This window comes from Silurus aristotelis, assembly GCF_946808225.1.
Source record: "Silurus aristotelis genome assembly, chromosome: 25".
NCBI lineage: Eukaryota > Metazoa > Chordata > Actinopteri > Siluriformes > Siluridae > Silurus > Silurus aristotelis.
The window spans coordinates 1,703,412-1,726,709 of NC_139598.1; the positions used below are offsets into that span (position 1 = coordinate 1,703,412).

Consider the following 23,298-nt stretch of genomic DNA (forward strand, 5'->3'; position numbering starts at 1 on the left):
AGACAGACAGACAGACAGACAGACGAATAGAGAATGTGAGGAGAAGTGACGCACTGATCAGCACAGCGATCGAGTCAGAGTTCAAATGAGACACAAGTGATTTATATTAAAGTGAACGCTGCTGTGATTCGGGACGTGTGTAGCTGCGCTCGCTGCTCTGCCACTGCGATCCGATACGTGTGACTAACGAGCGAAAAACAACCACAGACCTGCAACGCAAATAACGGAGAGAGACAGAGAGAGAGAGAGAGAAAGAGAGAGAGAGAGAGAGAGAGAGAGAGAGAGAGAGAGAGACAGAGAGAGAAAGAGAGAGAGCGTGAGAGAGAGAGAGAGAGAGAGAGAGAGAGAGAGAGAGAGAGACAGAGAGAGAAAGAGAGAGAAAGAGAGAGAGCGTGAGAGAGAGAGCGTGAGAGAGAGAGCGTGAGAGAGAGAGAGAGAGAGAGAGAGAGAGAGAGAGAGAGAGAGAGTCACTCATGTCTGCACTTTGGCCACACTGTACTCTATTGATCTGTTTGCATGCCTAATAACAGAAGACCCGAACATGTAAAAGTCAATAAAAAAAAACCTGCATCCGCCTACAAAGCAGGCGTTTACTGAACTTCTCACTTCCACATGCATCTGAGCTCCAACACCATTAATCTCCATCACATTATCTCAGGCTGAACCTCAGTCCACTGCTCTGTTGTCCCACCACACGCCATGAGTTTCTGCTCGGGCAGGGATTATTAATTATTATTCTACTGTCACACAGTACTGATGAATTGGGATCAGAGAGAGAGAGAGAGAGAGAGAGAGAGAGAGAGAGAGAGAGAGAGAGAGAGAGAGAGAGAGAGAGAGAGAGAAATAGCACTGACACCTATCTGGGGTTCAACAGGATTCTTCAAAACAAAGCTGAAGCGAGCCACATGATTAAACTGAACCGAATGCGTTACAGCTGTGTACACGCCTGCCTCAAAAAAGTCCACAGAAAAACACAAAACAACTCCTGCAGATCTGAATTTGGACAGAACCTGCCCTTAATCAGTGTCTCTCAAGTTCTACATCTATAGAAAATCCACTGAGACGACCTCAGGCCCCGAGTGCTCAGGAGGGGAACCGGTGGAGAAGCACCATCTCACGGCTGGTCCTGAAGCTCTACTCAGACCAGGACAGGAGATACGAACCGAACAGATTATACAACACCAGGAAGATCAGTTCATCTCCTAATGGAAAGTTTTCATGCGTACGCAAAATACACCCTGGAACGAAACATTTCGGTAACCGTGACGGAGAAACTGGAGAAAAAAAGAAAGAGAACAAGAAAGAAAGAAAGAAAGAAAGAAAGAAAGAAAGAAAGAAAGAAAGAAAGAAAGAAAGAAAGAAAGAAAGAAAGAAAGAAAGAAAGAAAGAAAGAAAGAGGATAAATAAATAAAGTAATTAATAATTAATCAACAAATTAATTGATTGGTTAATTAACTAACTAATTCGTTACTTACCCAATCAATTTATTTGTTGATTAATTAATTAAAAAAAGAAAGAAAGAAATGCTGAGCAAAAAATAACAAATCTAAGACAAAGATAAGATAAGACAGACAGACAGACAGACAGACAGACAGACAGACAGACAGACAGACAGACAGACAGACAGACAGACAGACAGACAGACAGACAGACAGACAGACAGACAGACAGACAGACAGACAGATAGATAGATAGATAGATAGATAGATATGTATAGAATGTAATGAACAGAATGTTGAGAGACAGAAAGAAGGACAGTGATTAACGGACCTGTGAGGAAACAGAGAGCGAGAGAGAGAGAGGAGGAGAGAGAGTAACAAAAAGTGAAAAGTTTTTTCAAACTGCATACAGTGGAGTTTTTTTCCTTTTTAGGTAAATAATCGCGCGCGCGCACACACACACACACACACACACACACACACACACACACACACACAGTGTGTACTGGTGGAGTTCAGGGTGTGGATGTATACGGAGTAAATGGTAAAACAGTAGAATTGATGTATATATAATGAAGTAATTTGATGTATATAATGAAAAAGTGAAGTCATTGACGCGTCGCTTTAACTGAACCTGAAATCAATAAATCATTATTTTTCCGATTTGAGCTCCGTGAAAAATTTTTTAATAAATAACTGTAGATAAACAAAACAAATAGGGAAGGAAGTGTGGGGGAAAAACGAGTGAAATTCCATCACCCACCGCGGTGAAGCCACTGCTGGGGATCATTTCAATCTGTTCCTTTTAATGTTGATGCTGGTGGCAGGGATGCTGCCTACATTTCAGACTTACGTGATTTGATGCTGCACTTATTATTCGAATGATTATTTTTTTATTTATTCGCTGATGTTTGAAGGATCTTCCTGAGAGGAGGCTCTGAGAACTCGAGCTCCGGCTACGACGCACAGCAGCCTCCTGGTGCTACAGCTTCCTGTCTGAAGGTGCTCACATGTACCTGGAGGTGGGATGGGGGGAGAAAGAGGAGAGGGAGAGAGATAGATAGATAGAACAAGAAACGCAGACAGGGAGAGACAGACATACAGAGAAAAAGGAGCCGGAGAGAAAGAGGGAGTGAGAACAAGAAGAGAGAACCGGCAAAAAAAGAGCGAGAGAGAGGAAAAGAGAGAGGGAAAACATGCGATAAAGGGAGAGAGAGAGTCATGCAGAAAAATGGCAAAAGAAATGGAGAAAGAGAGAAATGGAGAAAAGGAAGAGAGAGAAACAGTGAAACAGAGACAGAGATGAAGGAAGAGGATGAAAGAGAGAGAGACAGAGAATAAAGAAGCCAGCAAGAGGAGATGGGAGCGGAAGAAAGAGAAAGAGAGACAGAGAGGGATTTGGAAAGAGGAAGTAAGAAGGAGGAAGAGAGTAAAAGAGAGGGAGAAAGAAGGAAAAAAAGCAAGACAGAGAGAGACAAAGAAAGAGAGGGAGTAAGAAAGGATGAGAGAGAGAAAAACAAGAGCGCAAGAAAGAGCAAGAGAGGAAAACCGAGGGGGAAAAAACGAGAGAATGGTGACAGAGAGAAAACAGAGTAATGGAAAAAGAAAGAGAGAAAAAAAGGGGAGGGAAAGAGAGAGAGAAATCAAGAGACTAAGAGACAGAGAGAAAAAAAGAGGAAGACAAAGAGAGAGGGATAGAGAAAGAAGGAGCCAGAGAGATGAGGGAGTGAAAAAATTAAGAAAGAGGGAAGAAAAGATTGGAGAGGAAAGAGAGGGAGAAAGACAGAAAGGCAAAGGGAGAAAGAAACAGAGAGAGGAGAGAAAAACAGAGAAACAGAGATATTGAGAAAGAACGATGGAGAGGAAGAAAGAGTCAGAGAGATGGGGGAGAGAAAGAGAGATAGAGACATAGAGAGAGTGTAATGGAGAGAGAGAAAGAGGGAGAGATGGAGTCGTTTTCTCCGCTCGCTTTACCTCATCACGGAAGAGAGGGAACTTTAAGAAGAGAGAAAAAAAAATATATAAAGGTTGATGAGAATAAAAAGGTGGAGCGCGACACTCCAATGGAGTAGAAATGAGAAGAAGAAGGAGAAATAAAGGAGAGAGTGAGAGAGAGAGAGAGAGAGAGAGAGAGAGAGAGATAGAGAAAGAGAGAAAGAGATTGTAGGAAAGGTGGAAAGGTTTTCTGTTTCGCTCGTTGCAGGAGTTTGCAGGAAGTTGCGTGATGAGTGCAGCAGTTACTGCAGCGCTGCACCAGGCCTTTAAAACTTTTCGGATTTTTTTATATTCCAATACGATAACTACATGTTGGTGGTGTATTATTCCTACACACACACACACACACACACACACACACACACACACACAGGAAGTCGACAAAACAAGCTTCGGTGTGATTTCACAAAAATCCGCAAATGTTTCAGGTTCTCGATTCTGATTGGTCGGAAATGTTACTTTATCACAACAATTGCGGCGTTGCCATGGCGACGGCAGCGGCGCTTCCCGGTCGTTTCCTACGTCCTGTTTCAGACTTTTATTCTTTACGTGGGAGGATTTAAGATGTGGTTTATTACTCACGATATCCGAGTGCTGAGATCTGATCGCTCGCCGACGTTCTCCAGAGTCTGCGGCCTTAACGGGAGACACGTGACCTGTAACAACCATCGAACACAGAGGTACCTACGTTTTATTGGGTTTTTATTACGTTTTAATACATATAAACATTTAAAGAAAGAAAAAATGTGAAAATAAAATGTAACTTTTTTTAAATATAAATATCTTTATCTAATTTTTATTTTTTTATTAGTTTTATTTCCCACCAGTGTAAAATAATATTTGTTGATTATACATTTATAATAAAAATAAAAAAAAATATCCCAGGAAATAATTGTTTTATTTGATGACCCTTCTATTTTTCTTTGTTTTATATTAATATAACAGAAAATAAAGATCTGCTCGCTGTATCGTGATGCGACGAGATCTGTGATGAGAGACGTGTGACGACAACAGAGACTTTTTCGTAGGATTGATGAAGTCGCTGCGCGGACGCGGGAAGACGGATGGACGAGATTTCGGGTGTATAAATAAATTCGGTGAATAAAACATACGGACGGCTCACGTGGTCAGCGCTGAACTATGGCTAATTAGTCTTCCGCTGCCTCGCCTGGTGTTGTCTTTGGAGAGCTGGGGATTTAAGGGCTGGCCGAGTTGCTGAAATATTGTAGGGGTGTGTGTGTGTGTGTGTGTGTGTGTGTGTGTGTGTGTGTGTGTGTGCTGGAGTGAAATATGAGGCTGTGGTGTGTGTGTGTGTGGACTTGAAATATGGGTATGTGAGTGTGTGTTTGGAAGGTGCAGTGACAGAGGTCACTCTCGGGGGAAAAAAGGAAATCAATGTGGATGTTAATTACTCGCAGGTCAAGTCCCTGTGCCATCGGGTCTATTTTATTCCCTTCGTGACCCAAACAGAGAGGGGCGCTTGCCTGATTTCTGCTCTGCTACGGTTCGTCTAAACACCACACACACACACACACACACACACACACACACACACACACACACACACACACACACACACACGGCTGTGAATGTTGCTTATTGCAGGAGGGTTTAGTATATTTGTAATAATATTAGTCATGATTCTAAGACAGGAGGAAAAAAAAAAACGAGGGATGTAAGGATGCGGTTTTCATCCCTGAACGACGGAGTTCTGTTTGTACTTTAAAACTAAATAGAGACCGTGAGAGCTAACAGTTTTAGCGTGTGTGTGTGTGTGTGTGTGTGTGTGTGTGTGTGTGTGTGTGTGTGTGTGTGTGTGTAGGCTAATTAAGAAGTCTGCGTAGGAACGCTTGTTCACTGAAGGTGTACAGTACAGTTGCTGTAAGTGTTGAGAGACGTGTGGAGTCGGAGTGTAGACGGAGGACAGAGGGGAATTAAACGGGTAAAGAGCGACAGTAAAAGCGGGCTGAAGGTCTAAGCCGTGACTCGATGTGTTCAGGGTTTCTGCAGGTTTCACCGAAATCAAATGTGAGCCTTTTTAAGACCTTTTTTAAAGACCATTAAGAATGAAATTTAAGACCTGAATCACGCCATCAAAAACACACACAAATACGTTGTTAGCGACCGGCCTTAACCCGAGCCCTAAATCCATCTTCCCCGTTTATCGCGGTTGTTACGCGCCAAAACCGACCGCCAAAAACTAATTTCTGCGCTAAAAGGACGCCACCCCAAAATGTTCTTATCGTATAAGCCGTGAATCCTCTCACACTCTTCACACACACAAAACGTTTGCAAGAATTCAGCGAGATGAATTTTGTGTAAATTCGTGGAAATATCACATTTATAGTGAGCACTGTACAGTGTCATATGATGTCAAAAAAGGGGGCGGGGCTAAAGATACACTGCATTTTTTTTTTAATTGGCTAAATTTGGTGACGTATGTCTTCAACTCCGCCCTTTTTTACGTCAGAGGATACCACAACCAATATATAAGCGTTAAAAACCGTCGTCTTTTGTAATGCTACTCATTTTTTAAGGATGACCTGAAATCGGGACTGTTCACAAAACAAAATAGTTATGTGACAAACAATAAAGTGGGATAAATTTTTTTACGTCTGTGTTACAATCCAGCGCGAGATTCGCTCTAATAACACGAAGCTGATTGGTTGTTGTATGTTGGTCTCATTTGTACTCGTGATACAACAAATTATTTGGATTAGCAAATGAAAGAACTACAACAACCACAGAAACTGACAAACAAACATCCTAAAGTGCTGCGAGATCATATGATTGACCATTAGAGGCAGCGTTACACGGAAATCGGAAAATTAAGACCCGTTCAAAAATTGTTCAAGACCCACAAAAGGGAATTTAAGATTTTTTTAAGGCCTTAAAGTTAAATTTTTACATATTGGATTGGATTTTTTTCAAAGATCCCGCGGAAACCCTGTGTTTCAAGAGTGAACGTCAGACTGGACATCAGGAATCTCGTCAGCCACCAGTCATGTGTTCCGACTGTAACAAGCAGCCGAGAGTCAATAACCGGAATGAAATTCCAGACTCTTGCTATGAAGCTGCGGTCAATCTGAAACGTTCTTTTTTGAATCCCGTTTAACGACTTAATTTCGTTAAAAGAAAAATGACGCCCCTGTGAAAGGACGCCGTGGCACAATTCGCCGCCTTAACGGCGTGTTTAATCTCCTGAGCCGCTTTTCTTTCACCAAAAAAAAAAACCCTCAGAAATCTCCGTATACGTGGTAGCGCGACTGTAAAATTCTCGCCGTTTCCAAAGTGAAAGCCAAAGCGGAATCAGGACTTTACCGACATTTATTAATATTTAACTGCGCTAATAAAATGGTCTAAAAATACCCAAGGCTGCGTCATTTCAAATATCATTCATCTGGAATCGTTACACTTTCCAGATTCAGTGCTCCTTTACATTATAGGCAAATATCACTTAAAACCCGCAGTCCTGCGAGACCTTCAGCAGCGAAATGTCTACGGATTCCTGCTGCGAAAATGGACCTCAATTACACGGTTCAAACAGGTAACTCTGTTAAATAGTTATATTCTTTTAAAATGGTGTTATATAAGATTTGGCACAGGGACACTGCTATAAGTTTACAATAGCTCAGGACTTTCTATACATATTCACATGGCCATATTTTACCATGCGACGTGAGAAACTTTTATTTACTTTCCGGTCTCAAGTTCGCTCGGGTTGAATGGACGTCAATGCGAGTAGAATTGTGGTTTGTAGTCGTAATACAAAATCTCGTTTGTAGTCGTAATACAGCGAATCGAATTTGGATTAGCGAAAGAAAGAACGTCAACAACGGCCCAAACTAACAAACACAAACATCCTAAAAGTGCATTTTATCGAGCGTTAGTAATAGTTACACAAACATCGGGAAATTAAGACCTGGTTACATTTATTTAAGACCCACATCAGCAAATTTAGGACTAAAATTTCAATTTTTAAATGTGAGACTTTTTTAAGACCCCGTGAAAAACCTGTAATATTCCTGTGCAAAAGGATTGAAGTTTGAAGTCATCGATCCGTGACCTGTTTAGACCCGTGTTCTCTCGCTAACGGTAGCTAACACCGAACAAAAACAATGTAGCGTAAATGTTGTTCATGACACACATACTCAAAAAAAACCCGAAAGACTAGACACTGAAAAAAGTCGGAAAAGGTGCTCTTATATACGACTGCAGACGCCAAAGAGGCAATTTCATAAGCGAGTGTTCCTGTTGCCTCCGGAGTTACGACACCCGCGGGCTTGTAAAAAGCCTCGCAAATCCGAGCGCGGCTTTGCTCATTTAGCTCCTTTCTGAAAATTGGTCAAAAATTAATAAGGCAAATAAAAAAACATTAGCTGATTAATAAACGTACAGGAAATGGAGGTTTTAATTTCCTAGCAGTGTCCGTGGCGAGGTCCCGCTCGTGATCCGTCAATGCGGCTCTCGGGCTTTACGAAAGGCCATGCAATTTATGGTAATGAGCTTTTTGAAGGTTATGACCACAGTAAACTAATTTGTTAGAGGAATGGCAAAAGCTTGCACAAACAGTACTCAATCATTAAAGCTGTAGAGGAGAGAGGGAGCGAGGGAGAGAGAGAGGAAAAAATACTATTAAAGTAATGGTCAACTGCCGTACAGAAGAGAAGAAAAAAAAAAAATCCCAGACGCAGATCGGTACGGGTGTGCTAATATATAACAGGGCCAAACATGGATGTTGCATCACGCAAATTACTTTCCGGGGCCATTTTGAACATTAATATGGTCGGAATAGGGAGAGGGAATATAACGAGGAGCGGGAAAAAAAGCCGTCAGCGCTCGGGCCACCAGCCAGAGCGGCAGCCGACAGGAAGAAGTCTGGCGTCTGGCTGAAAACGGAATGACGGGGCTGACCGACACGTCGGATTAATACGTGGAGGTGGCCGCATAATAACTCTGTATAACACCAAATTCTGGACTCCGATTGGTCGTAATGGTGTTGATTCGGTTTCTGGAACAGAGGCTCCGGTGGTGGTGCGACTGCGAATCGTGGGTTTATAATAATGCGATCGTTGCTATGGCAACAGCTCGTTCACAGGGAATCGTACAGCAGACCTGCTACATCAAATTAAAAATAAGTAAATCAATAAATAATGTGTAACCGATGATAGAGTGAAATTTTCTGTATGGAGACTTTTAATGTATACTTATATAAATTTATACATATTTATATTTGGAAGGAGTCTCCAGTTTCAGGTGTTAAAGATTTGTCAAATTCAGAGGTTAGTCTTTTGTGTTAAAAAAGGAAATAATAAAGGAAGTCTGGCGAAGAGGCGACTTTTACAGCTGCTGTAGCATAAGTGAGAACAGGAACTAACCAGATAAAAAGTGCTTATTGGACAAATCTTTACTGCTGTGGTATAAAAGGGATAAAATATTTAATTATTTCCCTTTAAAAGAACATTTATTCCTTATATAACACAGTAAATCCTATTAATAATCCGTCTTGTTCTCGATAATTCGCGGCAGCTAATATCCTGCTATTACTGCTTATTAGACTTACTTTCCATAGCGCGTTGGCGAAGCGTGTATTCAGAGATACAGTACAACCCCCCCACCCCACCCCCCCACCGCGGCGCTCTGACCTGATATATTAACGAGGGTTTACAAGGGCATTCCACTACATATGTAAGTTTGGCCTTATTGCTGACCTTACAATGCACTTAGTATCCTGCGCTTGAATAATGCTGTCCTGGCTCCTACGAGCAATTTATTCCGACTAACGACCATCGAGTGGCTGTAAATCAGCGCTGGGTTCCTTCCCTACTGAGCCGGTGATTCCGGCCGGAGCTCGAGCCTGACCTGGTATCGGCGCCTCTATTGATTTTAATTAGCCTAATTAGTTCATTATTCCAGAAATCAAAGCCGGCATTAATTACAGCCGCCCTACTCTGCATTACGGACTTAATATGGTAATGAAGCTGATCAATTATCACTCAAAGGGAAAGTCGTTCGAAGCGGTGCTAGCAAAGCAAGGACGAGTGACCTGGCGTGACCTCTGGGGTTTTTTTTTCTCTTCGTCGCAGCCGGTCGATGGAACTGACGCAGAAGAGATGCTCATGGAGAAGAAGCCATGGCCTTGTGCTGCCACTTTTACTACTTTTACAATAAATGTTTGTAACGTTCATTATACACATGATTAATGTGCTTCTTTCTGAACGTCTCATTCCACATTTAGTCTCTATTTGCTGTTATAATATTCTCCACTCTTCTGGGAAGATGTTCCACTAGATTTTGTGGAGATTTGGTTGAGATTCATTCAGCCACAAGGTTGTTAGGAAATCAGGTACTGAAGGAGTTGAAAAGATGTGGATGACTGGAGTTCACATTCATCCCAAAGGTGTTTAATAGAGTTGGAGCTTTACAGCAGAAGATCTTCCACTCCAGATCTTCATGGAATTGGTTTTGTCTACAGGGGGGGGGGGAACAGGTTTGAGTCTCCTATTTTATTTTACTGCCCCCAAAAGCATCCTGGACAATTGTGCATCTCCATCAGTACGTGGAACCCGTTGAGTAAAGAAGCAGATTCCTCCAGTGCCTAAATTTCAGAGACTCTCAAAAACACCCAGAAATACGAGCCCTCATTGTTGTGTTTTTTCTCAATCCGTCTGTTTGATGTCTGCGGTACAATCCGTGAGAGATTCACGCCAGTAACTGGAAGCTGATTGGTTGTTTGCATGTTGGTCTCATTTGTAGTCGTAATACAGCGAATTCTATTTATATTGGTGAAAGAAAAAACTACAACAACCACAGAAAGTAACAACAACAACAATAATAATAATAATAATAATAATAATAATAATAATAAGTGCTGCAGGAGCATTTCAATAACCGTAGAAATACATATATATCGGAAAATTTATTCTTTTATAATTACAATTAAAATTCAGACCCACAACAGCCAATAAAATTCTTATTTTTAAATATTAGACTTTGTAGGACCCTGCAGAAACCCTGGAGAGAGGGGGATAAGGGGGAGGGGGGTGGGGTAAAAGGGCTGAATTTATTATGAGAAATCAGAGAGAAAGAAAAAAAGGAGGAAAACACTAATGTATGACCTACGCACAAGGGTTCGGGCGTCGCCCTTCAGCTGCTGAATCTCAGCTCTCAGACTCTTGTTGTCTTCCTCGAGGTGTCTCCTCTGACGGTCCAAATCCTGTACACATACACACACACACACACACACACACACACACACACACACACACACACACAATCCCTTACACACGTCTGTAAATCCATCCTGGCCTACTGCTGAGCTTTGATGCTGTGAAGTTTTACCAGTTCCATCAAACACCCAGCCACCAGCAACATGGCTGGAAAACCCCATCAGATTAATTTTAATAAGAAGAAGAAGAAGAAGAAGAAGAAGAAGAAGAAGAAGAAGAAAAAGAAAAAGCTTGTGCTTTGAAAGTCCTTCCGGATTCTTCATTCTGATTGGTCACAAAAAGTACATGTAAAAACACACATCTGAAGGCTCACGGTTAAATCAGACGTCTTTGGATGCTGGAGCATGGAATTTTTTCATTGCTTCAACGAGGAGATCCACCTGTTCCGGCATGATGATGCCCCTGTGCACAAAGCCAGCTAGCTCCATGGGTTGGCGTAGAAGATCTCCTGCTATAAACCCTTTATACCATGATGAATGTGAACACTGACTGCACCACAGGCCTCCTCATCTCACCTACATCAGTACCTGATTTCACTAACACACATGCGGATGAATGAATCTCCACAAAATCTCCACTAAATCTAGAACATCTTCCCAGAAGACTGGAGCTCATTATAGCAGTGAATGGGAACTAAAAAAAATACTAATTGCATGATGGATTGTGGATTTGGGAGTTACAAAAATAACTACGAATAAAAATAATCAGAGTCGCTACACAACTGATGACGCAAACGTCAGAGTGCAGCTAGAAAAGCGTGCGTTACTGAACGTGATGCAAAACTGAATACGAACTTTGTGCTTTTATTGCAAATTTTAAAGAAAAAATCACGCAGGTTTTTCTTTTAACCTTGTAAACCAAACACAGAAGGACATGGTGAAGTACACTTGTGTATAAAAGTGTGTGTGTGTGTGTGTGTGTGTGTGTGTGTGTGTGTGTGTGTGTGTGTGTGTGTGTGTGTGTGTATGTGTGTGTAAGAGAAAAAAAAAAAATCATTAACGCTCCTGAGCACTCTGCATGATTAAATCTATGAAGGCGGCTGTACACTTTTTTTTTATTCCTGGGCCCCGTGAACGGCTCGTGTCGCTTATCGTACAGACGTAACCTCATCTCACCTTAATGCCTTTATCTGAAGTCTGCAGTTTCGCTTTCAGGTCCGTGACCTTCTCGTTCGCTTCTTTCTCCAGCTCTTCCACTGTGTGGACCAGGATTCTGTTCTGGTCACTCAGGTCACTTATGTAAGAGTGCAGGATCTGGACTTTCATCTGCAAAACAAAGATTTATTCCACAGAGTTAAAGCTAAAAAAAAAATCAGTTCTGTAAAAGCGTTTCTGTTTTAAAACTAAATCCATGGTCATGATTCTTCACAGTGTCGAAACATTGCCGTCGTCTAGACGTCACAATTTGTCAAACTCGCTCAAATCCTTACGCTCCAACTTTTTCAACTTTGAGGACAAAATGTTTACATGCCGCCTAATAAATATTCCCAGGTGACATGTTGTGCCTGATCAGTGTGTATTTTGATGTATTTTTCAACACTATAATTCACATTAAATCCTCCTGTATACAGCATTGTTATTACTTTATTTATTCACTGTATGTTACACATATTTTCCTTTTCTTAATATACAGCGTGTGAGTCTTTCATGATTATTGGGACACCTGCATGTTCCTTTTGTTTGGGTAAAAGGCAAAAACACAGAGGAAATGGACAGCGAATGAGTGGGAAAAAGTTCTGTGGACTCCAAATGGTACATTTTTGTCTCTAACAGAAGAACTTGTGTGAGATGGAGAACTGGAGAGAAGATGTGATCAGACTCTCACACTCACACATGGAGGTGGACGTTTAATGGTTTGGGGTTGTTTTGGAGCAGGGAAGATTCCGGAAAGTGAAAGTGAACCAACACAGCTCCCATTCCAGATTTCATCACCATGCAGTTCTGTCTGGACTGCGGCTCATTGGAACCGACTTCACCGTACAAGACAATGAGCTGACGTACGTCTGAGTTCTGTAAGTGTTATTTAGAGAACAAACAGAGGTCTGGAGTGATATCTATTATGGAACAACCTGCCCAGTCACTGCACCTCAATCCTACTGAACTGCTCTTGGATGAACTGGATCACTCCATATATCTCCATAAATCTCCTAGTGAAGAACATCTTTGGTGAGTTTTACAAGAGGCACAGAAAACTATTTCAGCTAAATATTTGGCGATAAAGTCTGGACATTTTGTCAAAGTAAATGTTCTCACCAGGGTTTGTTGAATAGAAAATAAAAGGAACATGCACGTGTCTCTCAGGAAGAATATCAGAAGTGATTGTCCACGTACCTTCAGGATCTCCTCTGGAGAGCATTTTATTTCACACTCAAGGCGCCTGAGCTTCTCTCCGTAAACACTCTGGACCTCGTTCAGCAAACCTTTCACTGATTTGTTGACAGGACAACTGGGTTTTTCCTCCAAACCAGAACAAATGTTTTGGTCCATCGTTATTTTAACTGTAAATCTGAGCTTCTGCCATGTTTCAGTGCAACTTCTAAATAAAAATCCTCATCCTTCTCTTACTAACCTAGCAACAATTTATCACGTGTAAAACTACTTGCAATAAAAAAAAAAAGCCACGCATTTTTACTAACTATTTAAATATTCCTTTTTTTATATATACACACTATTAATTTTGCGGTTTATTCCCAGGACTGTCAATAATCACTGTTGTCTAGTCAACGGCGTCCTTCCGGGTCTCCAAAAAAAACATCCCGCCCTTACTCAAATATTATTGGGTGAGATTGTATTAAAGTACAAAAATCCCTCTCTCTGATTGGTTAGAATATCACAATCTACCCTTGCGTCTGACACAGGAGTTCCGTTGAGAAATCAGCCCCGCCCTCATCGCCTCCGCTGCTTTAATAATGTAAAAATCGAGTTTGCCTCGCGCACTCAGGCGCGACACGCGATTGGCTGCGTCAAATCGCACACGTGACAACAGAGCGGTTTACGATTGGTGTATTCGATTAGAGGCGGGGCTTCTGGAGACGCAACCCGGAAATGAAGGAACTGCTGCATTCATCGTGTCGTGTCAAAATGGGTAAATATGTTTACCCGGCTTTATAATACACACACAACATCTGGCATATTAAAATAAGAATCGCCATCGTAAATGTAATCAACTGAAAGTTTTATTTAATAACAGCTTTGTATTCTTCGATTTCTAATTACATTCTAACGTATGAAAGTAAACAGTAAAAGTAAACAATACCTGTACGCTTTTTTTCAGTATTTATTTTCTCATTCATACAACAATTTATTTAAAATTTTTGTTAATTGTATTGTTTTTATTGTATGTATGGTGTCCCTCATCGACATGTAACGCTCCCATAAATAAAATGTATTCTCATTATAACTCAGCAGTGGAGATGTTAAGGGCCTTGCCCAGGGGCCCCAGAGCGTGGTGACGTTAAGATTTAAACTCATGACTTTCAGCTCCAAAGTCCAACGCCTGAACCACTAACTGAGCACCTCCCAACTTTCACTAGACCCTGTTTCCCTGTAATTTTCAAACTGAAGACCCCATTGATCAATAAAGGGTCCTGCCTCATTAGTTGACTTATTTATTTATGCATTTGTTTATTGTTTGCTTGTTTATTGGTGATAAATATTACAACCTTTCCCGATCATAACTATTACACGATTAATAGATAAAAAAAAATCCGCTTGCTGATCGACTCTTCCATCCTTCAAACTCTCGGTCTGATCCTTAGCGTAAGATTGTGTTACGAAACTATGCCCAAATCCCATAGTTTCTCACGCGTGTCATCTGTATCGCGAAACGTACTGCAGATTTCCATTCGGATGTCGATCGAGTCACGTACATTAAATGTCTTTTTTTATGTTAGATACATTTTTTTCTCCAGAATCTGAGAAATAGAACAGTTTAACATTTGCTCATTGTGTAATGACCAGGTATTTCTGGAAAAGATCCCTTTAAATATTATATACGAATATTTAAGCCGAGACATATTCAGCCTTATCCGACTCGTACAGCCGTCCTGTTGTTTGCGTCAGTCGAGCGTTTGGAGTCTTCACTCCGTAAAAATCGCGGCCTCGCCGTTTTCTCATTTATTAACTGTCCTTTCCAGTCATTCTTGCTGCCTCAGCCTTTAAATGTTTCATGAGATTTTAAGTTGTTTTCCTGCAAACTTCTGTACTTATTACTCGCGCAGGCTTTGCATCTTCCACCTTCCTACTCGCAAAATCAATTAATTCCCTTAAATTATTTATGCTCTGTGCAAACTAGATTAAGCGAAGCTCATATCTTTGTGTCAGACTCACTTTAAAGGCTGTTTCTCAAACGTTAACTTTAGTTTTCTGCTTGCGCGCGAGCTCGCACAATTAGGAATTAGGGAAATGGGGTTGCTTTGATAAAGCATGACGCATCGCCTCGGACCCCCTCGATACATTTGTTCGCATTCATATTTTATAACGGCACAATTAGTACGGACACGCGGGGAGTAATTTACCAACCAAAGATGACATCAGCTAAAAAGTTTCAAATTGACCTATTTATCATGATGGAATTGATACACTGCTGTGGGAGTCATCATGAATGCATAAGCTTGGGCTCAAATCGAACGAGCGCATTGCAGATTAAAAGGCGCCGTCGCACTGATTAACAGCACGCGTACAACCGGAAAGCTGCCACACGGCCGCTCGTGTATCAGGTCCTCACTAAAATAAATAAATAAATAAATAAAGCTTTGTTTTGATGGTTGTTTTGGGGTGTTTTCTGGGGGGGTCACAATGGATCTCTTTGTTAGATTACTTTAATTTTTAAATCTGTTATCCAGTCAGGACACGATGCAAAAATATGAAATTTATGGCCTGCTGAAAAAACGTAATTCCAAATATTCACACCATGGTTACGTTTCGGATGTTCACCAGAACGCCATGTAATGCGGTTAGATTTTTTTCTCTTTGGTCCAGTGAAGATGAACCGAGACTGAGAACCGATTAAAAGTTGGCGTGTGGTGACTTTTGATGCCATGCTTCTATTAGAAGCCGAACAACGCCAATAAATGGCATTGGCACTGATATTTATTTTTTATGAAACATTAAAAAATGTTTTTGTTGTATTTTTAAGCTGCAAAAAAAACAAACAACGTATTGAAATTAATCCATTCCATGTGCATGCGCACTTCAAGGTGCAGCTACAGCACGCTTTACCAAACTCAACCAACAGCTCATAAGGGAGAGATCTTATAATGGTTCCTTGTCGGATTAAATTTGGACGCCTCGGCATTATAGGGTTTTAAAATCTCAATTCTTGTCACCGGTATTTTTAAAAATAGTCTTGAGTTTCTCTCTTCGGTTTGAGCGAGGCCTGCAGCTAGCGTTTCTGTTGGCCTGAATCTTCTCTGCTTCTTTCATCCATATTTTATTCTGCAGCGTCTTCTGTGTTTACCAGTCCAGAGCGATCCAGAGTTTATCGGGTGGTGCGTCAGTAATAACGGTCCGTGGAGAAACACAGTGCTCCGTGTGTAGTAAAATGGCCTAGGATCTAAAACCTTGGCTTTGGGAGTCGTGTGTTCGAGTCCAAGTCATACCAGGCTGCCCATCTTGGGCCCTTGAGCAGGGCCCTTAACCCCTCATGGGTGCTCAGTTGTAGGCGTAAGTTACTCTGCCATGGATGGTCCCAAACCCGGCTGTGAAAGGAAGAGGTTGAGCTTTAGTCTTCTACAGAAACGGCCAGTAAGCCGTCAGACCCTTTGCTGCTTAATGCGCCTCATAGTGCAGGAGGAATACAAAAATTATAATAAAATACTGTTTTTAAATCATTTATAAAAAATAATTGGATTATAAATTATATCTTGGGGGAAAAAAAAAAAAAAAATTATATATTTCAAGACCTCTCATTAACTGGTACTAGCTAGAACTGAGAGAAGTGTCGTCATGGTAACAGTTAGGGGGTGGAAGGATGAAACCAAATTTAATACGTTTTACTGTACAGAACTTGTGACCTTTTCACCTGTAGATGTGGTTCTGAGGGTGGTGGAAGTGGGTCTGCTGCATGAAATCTGCAGCGTTGTGATGCTCGAAGGCTGAAGGTCATGCTGTTAGCGTTCTTATCTGTTGCAGAATTGCGAGGCTCAGCCGCCTGGGGACGAGGCGCTTTACGGCCCGCTTCGTTGCCAGTCGTTTGTCATTTAATGCCGGTTGTCAGGGATTTGACTCGGCAAAAGCGAATGTATTTGCTCCTCGTTCTTTTGGTTGCTGCTTAAAATTCAGCACTTTTGTGTCGAGTTTATTTGTCTGAGCCGAGCCGATTCTGCACAAACGCTAAACCGCGTGCCCTCATTTCTAATACACATATTGGAAGGAGAGAAGCTGATATGATGGAGAGGAGAAAGGTGGACATGTGGTGTGTTCAGGAGACCAAGTGGAAAAGAAGTGAGACCAGGAACATTGGAAGGGTTTAAACTGTTCTATCATGGTGTAGATGGAAAGAGAAATGGTGTAGGGGGGGATTTTGAAGGAGCGTACAGTAAGAGTGTAGTGGAGGTGAAGAGAGTTTCTGATAGAGTGATGAATGTAAAGCTGGAATTTAAAGGGGAGATGATAAATGTCATCAGTGAAGTGGTGGAGAAGATATCTAGGAAAAATGGGCATGTAGGTGAAGGTAAAGGTGATGGTGGGTATGGTTTAAAGGAGAGGAATGTGGAAGGGCAGATGGTGGTAGGTTTTGCTATAAGGATCGAAATGGCAGTGGTGAACACTTATTTTAAGAAGAAGGAGGATCATAGGGTGACGTATTAGCGTGGAGGAAGGTGCAGAAAAGGATCGACTCTGAGCCCTTTCCTGTTTGCAGTTGTGATGGATGGGTTGACGGACGAGGACAGACAGGAGTCTCCATGGACTATGATGTTTGTGGATGATATTGTGGTTTGTGGTGAGAGTAGTGAGCAGGTGGAGAAGAGCCTGGAGAGGTGGAGGTACACGCTGGAGAGAAGAGGAATGAAAGTCAATGGGAGTAAGACAGAGTACATGTGTGTGAATGAGTGGAAGGACAGTGGAGTGGTGCGGTTGTAGGGAGAAGAACGTGGAGAAGGTGGAGGAGTTCAGGTACCTGGGGTCAACAGTGTAAAGTAATGGAGAGTGTGTTAGAGAAGTGAAGAAAAGAGTGCAGGCTTGGTGGAGTGGAGAAGAGTGATAGCAGGAGTGATTTGTGATAGAAGAGTATCTGAGAGAGTGAAAGGAAAAGTTTATAGGACTGTGGTGAGACCTGAGATGTTGTATGGATTAGAGACAGTGGCATTGAGTAAAAGACAGGAGGTGGAGCTGGAGGTAGCAGAGCTGAAGATGTTGAGGTTTTCGTTGGGAGTGACGACGATGGACAGGATTAGAAACGAGTTTATTAGAGGGACAGCGCATGTAGGACGTTTCGGAGACAAGGTGAGGGAGGTGAGATTGAGATGGTTTGGACATGTGCAGAGGAGGGACATGTGGTATATCAGTAGGAGAATGCTGAGGATGGAGACACCAGGAAGGAGGAAAAGAGGAAGGCCAAGGAGGAGGTTTATGGATGTGGTGAGGGAAGACATGCAGGTGGTTGGTGCTAAAAAGGCAGATGTAGAGGACAGGGTGGTATGGAGACGGATGATCCGCTGTAGCGCCCCCTAATGGGAGAAGCTGAAAGAAGAAGATGATATAAGAATGATAAATGTGTAGAATTATTTCAATAAAATTTACAGCCCTGAGATTTTTTCCTCTCTTGCTCACTCCATCATATCCCCCCCTCTCCCCCCCTCGGTCAATGCATGTTTATGAATCACAGCTCTCTCGTATGTAGGTCAGGTCCTCTGATTACAGTCGAGGTAAACACAACCATCGATTGAGAATTTTCATGATTACAGAAGGATACATGGATTTTTGTTTTCCTTCTTCTCTCTGCAGCTCTCCAGCTAAAACCCTGTAAATTCAACTGCTTAATTTTTATAGGCAGCGGACATTGACAAAAGTGTCTAGTTGTTATATATTTGGCAACCGCTTTTGAGTCGGAGTGAACAGGTCAATAGTAATCCCCGTATTGATAGCGGGGCCTGTAGGAGATATTACTTGGCCCCGGCTAACGTCTGCATGATCGTCTAAATCATAATTACATTAATATTGACAGGCCCTTGACAATAGTTGCGTTACTATTGATAGGTCGCTGTCAATAATATGTTCTCGAATATAACGTATTCATTCCTGACTTGTAAACTGCTCAATAAAAGCTTTTGAAAAGAAGAAGATGACCGCGACAATGACAGGGATGCCCGAGTTCCCAGTGTGCACTGGACATGAAAAGCTAAACCTTACCTTTACATTCCTTTCTTAGATTCACAATGCCGCCGCGTCTTTGTTTCGTCCGTACAAACCAAGACAAATCAAACAGATCGATCTATCTACGCATGTTTGTTTGTTTGTTTTTTTTTTCTTCCCTCGACACTGAGACGCCGTTGTCATCAACAAAAGCGTAGCTATTTGAAACGGCGCCCCTAGTGGATACATTTGAAAATGCTGTTTTTTTCCGTCGCGGTGCGGAGGCTTTTGAAAAACGATGATGCGTATTTTTGCCATTGCCGAGGTCGAATCAACTCGCGCTTTCGCACGTGCACAGTACAGGGACACGTGCATTTCCAGACGTTTCAGTGCAGATGAACAACTTTTAGGAAACGATTGAAAACGGAAGCGTGGAGCATTTCTATTTTAGATGAACGTGGGACTGAATGGGGAATAGGATGATCAAAAAGTGCATAGCAGTCGTATGGGCAAAAATACCAGGAATTAAAGGTGTTGTCATAAAACACGATTGTTCTAATGTGGTAAATGTTAAAGTTTTTGCTGTGAGTTGTAGGAAAATATGACACGGTGCAGTGCTTATAATGCATCTATTCATGTATTCACCTGCCCTACTTTTACACAATATATATACACTCACGAATATATTATAGTCGCACGACTTTATCAACGGTCCACTTAAAGCCTTTATATAAAGTCGCTTTCCTGATTTCTGTAAGCCAGTTTATGTCGGAGATTGTCCTAATCCCGTCCATTGACGAGCACAAAAAGAAGAGGTGGCCACCTTGGGCCCTGGTCCTCGTTTCTAAAGTGCTTTGAAAAAGAGAGATAAACTCGCTCCAATATTCCCTAAAAGTTCTCAGATGGTATTTAGAGGGAAAAAAGCCGTCAGAGCGAAGCAGTCCCGTACGGCGCCTGTTTACTGCGGTGCCATGCGTGCGGCGTGAGGATAATCTCCTGTGATGTGATTTCGTCCCCGGCTTGAAGCTCCAGAGGGGACGGCATTAAGATGAATTTAGGACAGGCTTTTTATTATTTTTTTTTAAGTGAAATGCAGAGACCTGAACTCGTCTGCCTTTTTGTGCTTGCAGCCGGAATTGAAAACTCGTCACCTCGTGTCCTGAGAATCAGCCAGCTGGACGCCTTCGAGCTGGACGATGCCCTGGAGCTGCTCGTCTGGTCCCGGTTCGCTCGATGCTTCCAGAATTTCAAACCGGGCCTGCTGACTCGGGTGGAGCCGGAGCTTAAAGCTCTGCTGCAGCTCCTCGTCTGGAGGTTCACCGTGTATTCCAGGAGCGCCACCGTGGGCCAGACGCTTCTCAACATCCGCTACCACAACACGCTCATCGCCGGACAGAAATACCGCTCTCTAAGCAGCAAGCAGAAACTCTGGTTTGCTTTGTTGACGGTGGGCGAGAAGTGGCTGAAAGAACGTTCTCACAGCTTGTTCCTCGGACACACGGGCCTCCAGAAAGCACATCAAGCTCTTGCTTTGTTTAGCAGCGCGGCTAAAGTGGCTAGCCTGCTCAACTTTATGCTCTTTCTTCAAAGCGGGATGTTTCCCACCCTGACGGAGAGGATGCTCGGAGTGCGGCCGGTGTTCGTCCGGGACCGGGGCGCCCGCGAAATCAACTTCCGCTACATGAACCGGGAACTGCTGTGGCACGGCTTTGCCGAGTTTCTTATTTTCCTGCTTCCTCTGATCAACGTGTGGAAGCTGAAGTCCCGCGTGTTTGGGTTCTTCTCCGGTTCCGATCGCACGGGTCGGGAATCGGAGTCGGGCGGACGCTTCGAGTGCGCAATATGCTCCGAGTGGCCGGTCATGCCCCACGCCATCGGGTGCAGCCACGTCTTTTGCTACTACTGCGTCAAAAGCCGCACGGCCGCCGACGTGTTCTTCACGTGTCCCAGATGCGGTTTCGAGGTCGACGCCGTCCGTCCGGTCAAGTTTCAAATAGAACTCACGGAAATGCAGCAGACGTGATTTTGATTTTATTTTTTTTATTATTATTATTTCTTTTTTTTTTTCTCTTTCTCTCTCTCTCTCTCTCTCTCAACAACAGCGTCGTCGTCGACGGTAACCGTAATGTGAACTCGTGTTCGAATCCCCAGAGACGGCGTCTGATGAAAGACCGCAGCTTGTGCCTTTTTGTTGGCATGAAATATGCAGGGAAAAGCCGAGGAGAGACGAACTCGATGATGCTTAGTTTCAAATTAAAACGATTTCTGTCGCTAATTTATTCCTGCTCATTAAAGTTTGATGGCGACTCGAGTATCAGAGGTCCACTTTTCCTCTCTCGCGTTCGCAGACGGTGCAAATGAATAAACATCAAAACAGCTCGAGCGCCTGCACGTTAGCATCCCCAGTGAAGTGTGAAATTTGCACAAGATCAAGGAGAGGCCATGATGGGTTGGGATGGAATGGGATGCCGGGAGTGTGTGTGTGTGTGTGTGTGTGTGTGTGGGGGGGGGGGGGTATTTTGGGGTGTACGGATTGACAGACACTCCTAGCGTAATCTCCTTGGCCTTCTTAAGATTCCAGTAAACCGCTGCCGACCCGAGTAGGTCTGTGTGCTCCTTCTTCTTCTTCTTCTTCTTCTTTTTCTCTATTTATTTATATATATTTTTTTAAACCCATATTATGCACTAATCCTAATAATAACAGCAAAGACGGTTATTTATTCTGGCGTTAACCTTCTCCAATGAGCCATGCCTCCAGCAAAATGCACCCAAGTGAGCTCAGGCCTGCTGGAAACTCCCACCTTGTTTTGATCGCATGGCCTTAATTGCTGATTTCGGAGGCAATCAATCACGACTCCAGGCGCGATGGAGCCCGTAGTCTGTTTTGTGCATCTTTTGAAATTATTCTCCTGAAGTTTCTTCAACAAAGAGAGCGCCGAAGTCTCGCTTTGAGCTTGTTATGCTAATGTGTTATTGCCAAACGCTACGCCGAGGCCCTTTGCTTTCGTTCGGGATTTGAAAAGACGTGCGCCAGGGTGAACGCCGTTATCCGTAACACGTGCGTCCGCGGAAAAAAAACAAAAAACAACTCCTTGTGGATGAGGGAAAAGGAGCCGTGTATCCTTACTGGAGGTTTAATGCGAACAGAAAGGTTGGACTGGAACTGCGTACATTACGTTAATGCGCGTTTATGCAGCTTCCATGTGAAAGGATAACTGTAATTCAACACTCATGAAGATGAATCACAAATGTCTTTGACATTTCGATTTCTTTTCAGCGCAGGATGTACACACGCCGCTTGACTTTTTTTTTTTTTTTCCCCCTCTTGTATACTTGTATAATACCTGATTACACAATGATAGCTCTTTTTAAGTTGGGTAAGTGTGTGTTGTGTGGGTGAGGATTCTGCAGGTGAGGCTGGAGAAGAAGTGAGTAAGTCATGGAGGCGTCGGAGACGAGGAGAAAACTCATGCAGGTTCTGCTATATTTATTTAACTGTTACTTCACTGCCCAATCTGTAGGGTTTCACAGTAACGCTGTCGGACCACGTACTCGTCTGTGGCACACGTTTTATTAAAAAATGATGGGGGTCAGTGTGAATAGTGGATTGTGATTGGCTGGAAGGAGTTCAGGTGTGAATAGTGGATTGTGATTGGCTGGAAGGAGTTCAGGTGTGAATAGTGGATCGTGATTGGCTGAAAGGAGTTCAGGTGTGAATAGTGGATCGTGATTGGCTGAAAGGAGTTCAGGTGTGAATAGTGGATCGTGATTGGCTGGAAGGAGTTCAGGTGTGAATAGTGGATCGTGATTGGCTGGAAGGAGTTCAGGTGTGAATAGTGGATCGTGATTGGCTGAAAGGAGTTCAGGTGTGAATAGTGGATTGTGATTGGCTGGAAGGAGTTTAGGTGTGAATAGTGGATTGTGATTGGTTGGAAGGAGTTCAGGTGTGAATAGTGGATTGTGATTGGCTGGAAGGAGTTCAGGTGTGAATAGTGGATCGTGATTGGCTGGAAGGACTTCAGGTGTGACTAGTGGATCGTGATTGGCTGGAAGGAGTTCAGGTCTGAATAGTGGATTGTGATTGGCTGGAAGGAGTTCAGGTCTGAATAGTGGATTGTGATTGGCTGGAAGGAGTTCAGGTGTGAATAGTGGATTGTGATTGGCTGGAAGGAGTTCAGGTGTGAATAGTGGATTGTGATTGGCTGGAAGGAGTTCAGGTCTGAATAGTGGATTGTGATTGGCTGGAAGGAGTTCAGGTGTGAATAGTGGATTGTGATTGGCTGAAAGGAGTTTAGGGGTGAATAGTGGATTGTGATTGGCTGGAAGGAGTTCAGGTGTGAA

The 23,298-nt window shown here is 42.8% G+C and overlaps 2 protein-coding genes across 6 annotated transcripts in view; one reads left to right on the plus strand and one right to left on the minus strand.

Annotated features, from left to right (window-relative positions):
- The window catches only part of LOC310719540 (uncharacterized protein), a 102,264-nt gene extending 85,721 nt beyond the window's left edge, over window positions 1-16,543 (minus strand). For 2 of the 5 annotated variants that reach the window (XM_083529377.1, XM_083529375.1), the window contains exons 1-4: window positions 12,994-13,408; window positions 11,779-11,928; window positions 10,561-10,650; window positions 4,017-4,090 (exon numbers count right to left, since the gene is read on the minus strand). In XM_083529377.1, coding sequence (XP_083385503.1) covers window positions 4,017-4,090; window positions 10,561-10,650; window positions 11,779-11,928; window positions 12,994-13,149 — 470 coding nt within the window. In that variant the 5' untranslated portion in view covers window positions 13,150-13,408. Of the gene's footprint in view, window positions 1-2,292; window positions 2,858-4,016; window positions 4,091-10,560; window positions 10,651-11,778; window positions 11,929-12,993 lie in introns of those variants that run through there. The other 3 variants (XM_083529376.1, XM_083529378.1, XM_083529379.1) reach the window with 3 other exon arrangements.
- Window positions 16,544-20,032: 3,489 nt separating this feature from the next.
- pex2 (peroxisomal biogenesis factor 2) lies at window positions 20,033-21,268 on the plus strand. Its single transcript, XM_083529420.1, has one exon. The coding sequence runs from the start codon at window positions 20,048-20,050 to the stop codon at window positions 20,978-20,980; it is 933 nt and encodes a 310-aa protein (XP_083385546.1). The 5' UTR covers window positions 20,033-20,047; the 3' UTR covers window positions 20,981-21,268.
- The last annotated feature ends 2,030 nt before the right edge of the window (window positions 21,269-23,298 follow it).